Source organism: Octopus bimaculoides, chromosome 19 (assembly GCF_001194135.2).
Source record: "Octopus bimaculoides isolate UCB-OBI-ISO-001 chromosome 19, ASM119413v2, whole genome shotgun sequence".
Taxonomy (NCBI): Eukaryota; Metazoa; Mollusca; class Cephalopoda; order Octopoda; family Octopodidae; genus Octopus; species Octopus bimaculoides.
Genome location: NC_068999.1, coordinates 51,947,587 through 51,957,728, shown reverse-complemented (window position 1 = coordinate 51,957,728; position 10,142 = coordinate 51,947,587). Strand labels below are relative to the sequence as shown.

The 10,142-nt window shown below is 32.9% G+C and overlaps 1 protein-coding gene across 1 annotated transcript in view; it reads right to left on the bottom strand.

Moving 5' to 3' along the window:
* The window catches only part of LOC106876560 (ras-related protein Rab6), a 158,661-nt gene that overhangs the window by 53,035 nt on the left and 95,484 nt on the right, over positions 1-10,142 (bottom strand). Inside the window, exon 3 of the mRNA XM_014925533.2 lies at positions 8,871-8,924. Within this exon, the coding sequence (XP_014781019.1) occupies positions 8,871-8,924 (54 nt within the window). The remainder of the gene's footprint in view (positions 1-8,870; positions 8,925-10,142) is intronic.

Genomic DNA, 10,142 nt, shown 5'->3' with positions numbered 1-10,142 from the left:
CCCTCTTCTTGAAAATTTGCTATGCAAAGAAAGCCGGTTAGAAATCTTTATTAAAATATGCTTCCAGTTTAGCATTCTGCCTTATTATTATTTTTCATTTTCCTATATATATATATATATATATATATATATATAAATAAACACAAACACATATGCATATACAAACAGAGATAGATAGATAGGTAGGTAAGTAGGTAGGAAGGAATGAATGTAGAAAGATGGAGATTAGACAGGGATATACACAAAAAGAGGAAAAAGAAGTGATAATGAGAAGAGGAACAAGACATATAGAGGGTAGAGGAAAGGGAGAAGTGAAAAAAAAAAAAAGAAAGAAAAAGAAAGATGAGGAAGGGACTGGATAGGAGGGGAGAAATTATTGTGGAAAGACAGTATGGAGAGTAAATGAAAGAGAGAAATATGAAAAGTAAAAGATTTTTTATCTAAGTTTATCTGTTTGTAAGGTATAGATACAAAGTGATTCTGTTAAATAATTCAAACATATACAAGCGTAACATTAACAGCCATTATAAAGGTGAGAACAGATCTAAATTTCAGTTGAAATGGTTACTAGTTTAGAGGGCAAAATAGTGTTAAGATAATTTAAAATCTGTTCTTTTTTCTTTTTTGAGTCATGTAGTTGTGAAGACATATAAGACAGTTCAAAACCTTGTTTGCAAAAAAAGAAAAAAGAAAAAAGTCCAAAATGTCAGTACTGGCTATAACTATTTCTTTTATGCCTTTGACATGGCTGATAATTTTTTGGACAATTTGTTGCAGGTGGGGTTGGTGGGGTTAACACAGATATGCATTAACTGTGGCAAACTGCAGAGAAATCAGATAATTAATGGCTATGTGACTAGAGGTGGGCTTTGCAACTGCGTGGTTTTGGATTCAGTCCCACTGCATGGTACCTTGGGCAAATATCTTTTACTATAGCTCCTGGTTGACAAAATGCTAAGTGAACTTGGTAGAGGGAAACTGTATGGAGCCTATTGTGTGTGTGTGAATGAGTGCACATGATTGTATGTATGCATATGTTTGTATGTATGCATATATATATCTGTGCATGTGTCTTTGCGATAATCCTCCCCATTGCTTGGCAACAGATGTAGGTTTGTAATTGTAAATCAGAAAAGGTGAAACAAAATCATGTCAGATTTGTAAATCTATCTAATTTGAAGTAGTTGGTAAAATTATTATTACTACTTGTTCAAATTTTGTTTTTTCTGGAATAGGTAGAGATAAGGCTGCAGAAACGATTTCATAAGTTTGTGTTTACCACCAATCTCTCAGATCAAATGTCACTGAGCTTGAAATGGGTCTGTCATCAACCCGTCTTGTGTTTCTGTATTACTAAACATCCCCATCCGTGTATGCCTATGACAATGTAGCTGTCTCTCTTGCAAGATAACCATAATACCACTAACAACCAGTTATCTTGTGACTATGATTTAAAATACTGGTCCACTATCAGTATTGCATCTTACAGCTGGAGCTGATTGAGGTGACTCATTTGGTTGCACTTTCAAATCCTCAGAGGATTTGTGAAATAATTACAAGGGTAGCTAGTTAAAAGCTAAACTGCTCCAAGTAGTTCTCAAGCTGTGGTCTGCATTATATTCAAAGAACCAAAAGCTGGACTAAGAAAGCATCAAGATCACCTTGATAGTATGTACCATAGGCAACTCATGAAGGAACAAAAATATTTCATGTTCACATGACACATTCCACCCATCTGTATTATTGTTGCTCAATACAGGACAGGCCTTGCAGGCCACTGCTACTGTGCTGAGCAACAGGCCATATCGGACGTTATATTTTGGAGGCTTCTACAACCTACAAGAAGACCACGCAACTACATAGTGTTACTGGCAGAGATACACAACATGAAAGTGAGGACCTGTCAAAGCTAATGAAGATTCCTGGAAAGATATAGTGGAATGCATCTTGGCTGTGACAGTTTGAAGAAGATATTGCTTGAAGAGTGCAGCGAATTAACTAAGATGGAAAATGTCAAGTAGTATTAAAACTAATGAATGAATAAATCAGTTTTGCATGGAAACAAGTATAAAGTTATCAATGTAACATTACATGGTGTTTTCCTTTTACTCTCATACTTTGCTTTAATTTGATTATGATGAGGTAGGGCATGAAATATTTCCTGCTGCCAAAAGAGTGTTTTGCAACTATTGGTTATATCAACTGAGGTCACTCTGACCAGATAAAACTGTGCTTGCCAAAAAAAAAATTTTTCAACACAAAATATTGTAAATAATTTTTAAATATCATAATAAATAATATTTGGACTATCTCTCTTAAAAACGAATTTATATTAATTCATTTAAAACTTAACCATTTCAGATGCCATTAAAATGCTAACGGGATACATATGTATTGTTTCAAAATAGGAACTAATGTGCCATTATGCATTGTTTCCTTGGCAACCAGCAGATACCGAAAAACAATCAATTACCAAAGAATATATATGATAGGGGATTCCTTTAATAACGCACTGGAACATGACATTAGTTCCATTTGAAAACAGCCAGCAGCAATTGAAGCGATATTTAAATTAAATAAAATAATAACAGGTTCTACAAAAACATTTTGAAATAATTTTTAATTCTATACTAAATCAATATTAAAATTTTATTTAAATTCTTTATTACTTAAAAATGATCTGCACTATGTATGATAAAAATTATACATGACTGAATTCATGTTTAGCTGAAAATATCTGACAATCAATTAAGGCAATAAGGGAAAGAAGATGAAAAAAAAAAAAATGGTCTTCAAAGTATGCTTTCATATTCTTGTGAAAATAGTGATTTCTTAAAAAGAGGAAGATGAACAAGTTTAATTATAAAATAGATATGAAGACAGAAGCCCCACTTTTATTTATATAGTTTTAGGAATATTTTTCTAAAAATACATTATTAAAATTTTACATTCAGTTCTTATGAACAGGTAAAAGCTAAATAAACCAGTTTCTGTGTAGTTCTAAACAAGTAGAAAGAAGGCAAATCTTTCACAAGGAACTTCCTTCAAAACAGGCACTAGATATTTTGGTTCCTATATTTTAGATAAGTTTACTCACTATAAAGACATTACTACATGTACCCTGATCCAAATACAAGGAATGATGTAATGTAGATGCAGTGTTTGAGTGGACATTGTTACTCAAATGTGATGACAACATTTCCATAAACAAGAAACTCTACAAGAAAAATCTTATGAGATATACATTTTCTACACGTCTTGTAGGTGCAGGCATGACTGTGTAGTTAAGACGTGGCACCCTGGGCAAGTGGCTCTCTACTATAGTCTGGGGTTGACGAATGCCTTGTGAGTGAATCTGGTAAAAATAAACCTATGTGAAAGCCCATCAGGTGTGTGTGCATATATATATGTAGATGTTGTATGTCCTTGTGTTTATAGAATAAGTGATGGACTTCCCTGTCGAAGACGACATATGAGTGTTCAGCGCCATGCACATTAGTTCACACTCTCCATGAAATCAATGTTGCCTGAACAGGTGCATGGTGTACCACACATCACAGTAATGTGAGATGAAATGTTTTGCTCAAGAACACAACACACTACCTGTTCTAGGAATGGAAACCATGATCTCGTGATCATGAGTGCAACACCCTAACCACTAGGACATGCATCGTTTTAAAGTTTGCAACTTCTAGAATAAGTATCAGACCCTAAAATTAATAAGTGCTTGTGTAGATTTGTTTGACTAAACCCTTCAAGATGGAGCCCCAGCATGGCCACAGTCCAATGAGTGACACAAGAACTACTAGATTTCAGCCACACCTTCGCATGAACTATCACCACAGAAACTATTGGGATTCTTTAGCATCATCTAGTTGTATGCAGATGAATATATATATATATATATATATATCAAAATATATATATATATTGCTGAAGAGAGATGTTCAAGGGAATGGACATACATATGTCTGTTTGATATATATGTGTGTGTGTTTTCCTTAAACTGGCATTGTAAGAGAATTATAAAATAAATGAGCATCACCATCATACAAGTGGCGACCCTCTTTTCCAATCTTTTGTGAAAACATGTCCAGCCAAAGGCAAACACTTTCTTGCTTGGAAACAAGTGAGGGTTGGTGAGAGGAAAAGCATATGACTGAATAAAATCTCCTGAATGAGTTCTGTCTGAGCCATAGAAGCATGGAAAAGTGGATGTTAAAATGACAAAGATGATGATGATGGTGTGTGCGTATGTGCACGCACACGTGCATGTGTGTGTGTGTGTATGAAGACATGTTTCCGAAACAATCTAAAATCTCTCATCGTCATATATAATCTTCATCTAATAATACAAATCCTGATTATATTGATTTTTATTTTTTTCTTATGCCTTGCTCAGACTGGTTTACGATGAAATCCGACAGGGGATAAAATGTACATTCTAGAGAGAAAGCAACAACATCTCCTCCTAGAAAAGTTAAAAAATAAAAATTATAAAATGAATAAATAAATAAATTTATAAATCAATGGAGCTATTGATTTATGAGTTTCCATATTGACGATTATTTAATCTTAATACTTAAAAAGAAACTTTTCTTAACTGATTTTGCATCATTTGCTCTTGATCAGTTTATATATATATATATATATATATATATATATATATGCATGCATATGTTTAGCTAATGGCAAGTAGTATTGAACATTACTCTTTTCTTATTGGTCAAAATGTAGACCACTTATGTGTTGCTCCTATTTTGATATATTCTATACTGTTTAAGATTCATACATATACATATATATGTATCTTTCTATTTATTTCTTACATGTGTCAGTCATTAGACTGTGGCCATTCTGGAGCCACACCTCGAAGAATTTTAGTTGAACGATCTGACAGTACTTTTTTTTTAAAGCCGAGTACTTATTTTGTTGGTCTCTTTTGTCAAACTTCTAAGTTACAAGGACATAAACACACCAACACCAGTTGAGTGGCTTGAGGGTGCCTGAATGGTGGAGGTAAGAGACCAGCCAGCTCTAGCGAAAAGAAACCAACTGGGCCTATATTGAAATAATGACAATTACAATACTAGCAGGTTCACCAATAAAGTATAATTCTCTGTATTCTTAATAATGTAAGAAATAATATAACATAATCCAGTACAAAATAAAAAAAAGCACATCCATAAAGAAAAAGAAGCTTTTGTTTTATAGTTTTTATAGACTTCAGACAAGCTGATCCAACAACATCAACAAATGATTTACAGTCCTAACAACACACAGTGTATTAAGAACTTTGAGCTGTAGCTAGTAAAATAACTTTATTCCATTTTGACTTCCTCCATTTAATTTCTTCTTTCACCACTTGTCTCATTCATGGATTTTATAAAAGCAATAAAATTTTAAAGGTGGATACTCTTCTGACTATCAAATCCCCAAAGGGAAAGGAAAGACAAGTTTATTTTCAAAAAGTACCTCTTCTATAAAAATATTTGCTTGTCAGTTAAGCGATTGCTCTGATACGACATGATTTCTCTTCTCCAAATGGTTGTCTCAGACTCAAATTAGTTCCACATCACAGATTAAGTATTTTATTATTACAAAAGGGATGAAATATTATTTCAGTATTATTAGAAACACAGATAAAGTTAATGATTTCTAACAGTCTGGCTGGTGTATTTCAGCACTACCTTGTGATCTGTAACGAGCAGATTTGAAAGCCTTCCATATTAATAGCTTTTCTTTCACAAGTCTAAATAACATGTGGAGAAAATCAATTGCTTCTTGATCTGTTATGATACAAACTACAAGATGATCTTTTCACATATAGAAACAACAGAATATCTTTAGAAACATGACTGTCTTCATAAACAGATATTTACAGAAACACTAAGTATCTTCCTCAGCATGGATATGAAGCTGATTCCATGGAGAAAGAACATCAAAATCTTATAAAGATATGAAACAGGAATTTGCTTGTTCATTTAATGCGTTTTTTCATGCTAGCAAGGGGCAGGCAAATAATTATTTGAAGCCAGAATTTACTGCTGTATGTCAGTCTTGTCAACAGATCTCATCTGCTTCTCTTGTAAAGTGTTTTTATATAGCACAGATCTTCAAAAGAGCAAAGAGACAGGTTGGAATGTCAACATCAGCATTGCTTCACTTACAAGTGACAAGCAAAATAGGTGCTAAAATCCTATACTATAAACCTATTTGATAAATTCAATGAGTTTTATGTTTATTAAATAATACTTAACTAAGTTTTTTGTGCAACAAAATAACTACTACTCACTGGACAAAACAATATTCACTAGTTTATTAAATATAATTGGGACAAAGCAGTGATCACTGGCTTGCACAAGAGGAGGAGAAAAGCCTTCAAAAAACAAAACTAAGAAACAATAGCCTGTGAAGTTATCCTTTCCTAAATTACGGAAATATGACTTCACAGCTGATAAAGAAGAAAAGGAGATGTTTCAAAGCTGCATCATGAGCTGCCAACCTAAAAGGGCATAAGCCCAAATAAAAATTAATATAAGGTAGAGGACACGTGAAAATTCAGCATACACTACAAAGCGGTTGTAATAGAAAGAGCCTCCAGCTAAAGAAAGGATATTAAAAAATATTGTACAGGAGGGCAATGATTTCTAATAAGAACTGACAAAGAATAGAGAGAATTCTTTAATCTGGTGCTAGTGACAAAATGCACATCAGTGCACACTGTAAGACGTACAATAATAAGAATGGCCAGTTCCCATTGTTGCTGTGGATGTCAGATGAGAAGATGCTGTGAGATCCATCAAACTCACGTCAGCATGGAACAACAAACAGAAAATGATGATAATATCTTATTTTCTTCACCTTTACCACTGTGACGTTTTATATGAAGATACTAATTTTATATTCATTAATATGGAATTGTGTTCAACCAATTTTAATACTTCTATGTGAAGATAGGACACCTCTACTGTTTTGTGCTGTTTGGGACATGTGTGTTTTACTATTGGTTGCCCTTTACAATTACTATGAATAGCTCTGTTATTAACTACAACTGATAAAGCAACAGACAAATGCTTTACAGGATTTGGCTAAACCCCATTACATATACTGCAAGATCAACATTACTTCCTATCTTTCTGGGATCAATAAAATATGTCCTGCTCAAGCACTGAGGTGAACATAATTAGCTATCTTCTTTATGCAGTTGCAAATCAGATGTGCTTTACAATGTCATTCCAGGAATTTCTGATTTTCCAATAGCTTTGGGAGTCCTCAATTTGACACTGTTTGTGTCTGCCAATAACATCAATGTAGTTGAATGGTCTTTATTCTCTATTAGGAATTACAAGTCCCAACAACATTACATCTGATATGGCTTGTTGTTTAGCATGATAGCTATGGCCAGCAAAACTTACTCTGCATTAGTCAACAATAGTACAAAAAAAAAAACAACAAAAAAAACTGAATGCCTATGCCTTCTAAAAATTTAAGACATTTATGCCTAAAGAAAAACCTGTATTTTTCATTTGAATTGAAGGAAGTAAATTGTAAAGTGTTTTGTCCAAGAACACAACAATATTGAAACAATTTTAGAACACATTATACGAAGACCAAGTGTGTGCTGTCTTTTTATCTTTTGTTTCAGACATTGGACCAGAGCCATGCTGGGGTATCTCCTTGAAGAGTTTAGACAAACAAACCAATCCCAGTACTTATTTTTTTAAAGAATGGTCTTATTCAATCAGTGTCATTTTCTGAACTACTAAGTTATGGGAACATAAACAATGAACTTCCACACAATTTCTGTCAAACTCATTTAGAGGGCATTGGTTGGTTCAAGGCCATAGTAGAAGACACTTGCTCAAGGTACCATGCAGTGGGACTGAGCCTAAAATTGCATGGTTGCAAAGTGAACCTCTTGACCACACATCTGCATCTATATCATTGATTTTTTTTCTTCTCATCACTGCATTCATCCCCACTAATCATTATGCATTTACTTTTAATTCTAATTTACTCCAAATGATTAGTTATATTTTACAGACTGCTTTTATTTCTATTCATTCTTACAACATTATTGAACTAACATAATTGTCATTTGCATTTTCCCTTCACAATAGTGCCTCATAGTTTTAAATACAATGTATAGTTGCTTTTGACCAATATACATCAATCATGCAAAATGATTTCTTTTGGCTGCGTACAAAGCAAAACTTTGTAAGGAAGGTAGGTTGAACTGATCCACCAAAACCAGGATGGAAAGAAAGTGAACTCACACCTAATGAGATTTGAACTAAGAACATAGAAACACGTAAATCTGCGAATAAATTAGTTTGGCAGAGACCTATTACAACCAACTCGCTGCTGTTGTAAATAACAAAGGGACACTGTAGACAGAATTCATATAACATCATATTTTAAATGTATACAATAAACATCTTCATGGAAGATGCTAAGTGTTCTGATACCATCTGAACATGAACTACAAAATGTATTTTCTCTAAAATCAATCAATATTAATTAAAAGTATAAAGATAAGTATTAAAACAACCAGCCATTAACTAAAAAAAGAATCTTACGTCAATTAAAGAAAAAAATAAAATAAAAGCTAAATGAAACTAATAGTGCTAAATGTAAATTTTCTAATATAAAGAAGTTAAAAAAATTATATTAACACATAAAGCAAAGGAAAAAAAATTAAAAAGTTTTAATGATTTAAAATATCAATTTATCTTGTCTAAGAATGGCTGGAATAGAAAATTTCCATGGTAGCAACAAGTATTTAAACTATAATAAATGACATTTTAGATAAAATATGAAAAAATTGATGTGTTAAGAGTTATGGTTGGATTAAAATGTTAACTTACAGTTCTGTCCTCTAGGTACATCGTTTTGGATAGGAAATCTATTCCAATTGTGGCCTGAAATGGAAAATAGTTATGTAAAATATGTAAAAAGAATCTATATGTGTATATCTATATGGCTATAAGTAAAAAAAATAAATATATTTGTGTTTGGAAGTACAAACACAACAAGGTATTCAGCACATGTAGCAAGTTAATTATTCAGTAAAAGCTGATAATTGAGCCCATCCCTACATAGAGTTCCTTGTAATTCTTGAACCACCACCACAAAAGAAAAAAAGTATATAAGGGATGATGCGGATTGAGTGACAAGGAAATTGGTTCTAAGGAGAGGGATAACTGGTAGCGGAAAAGAAGGGGATGGAATGTGTGTATTTCTGCTCTCATATAATTACAACAGTTGAGGAAATAGAGTCTTAGTTAGAAGGATGAAAGAGGTATGGATGTTACAAAGATGAGTTGTGGGGAAGGCTTGACAGGTACAGATTGGGTGGCAGGATATAGGTATGAATGATATGCTTTTAGGACCTCATTTCTGGTGAGATGGATGTATTTTCAATACACACACACATATAGTGTAAATATATATAAAAAGTAGAAGGCTGGAAAACTGGAAAACGAAAAAGAAATCAGAAAGAAGCAAAAGGGGAATAAGAGTTATTTTTTTTAGACAGTTAATTATAAGGCTGAAGAGATAGTGTCTTTGATCCTATGGTACAGTTATTCAATCTGGTAGGGGAAGCACTTCCCAATTCTTCAACAGGAACTTAGGTATATGCTTACAACCGATGAACATTTCAGATCTAGAGTTCACTAGTGAGTTAAAATTCTTAGATCTGATATATATATATATATAAGTCAGTAAATAGTGGGGTTGTATTAACCGCACGTGGAGAAATAATAGGAAAATGAAGAATAAGGCAGAGTGCTAAACTGGAAGCATAGTTTAATAAAGATTTCTAACCGGCTTTCGTTGCGAAGCAAATTTTCAAGAAGGAGAATGAAAATGCTTTTTACAAAGAAGTACAAAATGAAGAAAATAATATATAAAAAAGATAGTATATAAAAAAATAAATATACCAATACATTATATTGTCTTTGAGCTTTTGAAATTCAATGGTAGTTCTTGTATATAATGGTTGGAAAAATAAGGATGCATGAGAATTAAGAGTTGTGTTAGGTTAAAAAAAGGGTTAAAAGTTTGTGTTAAGCAGGAAGTGTGGTGTCAAAACAGGAAGTACGTGTTGAAAAAGAGTTCATAACTCCAACTAAAAA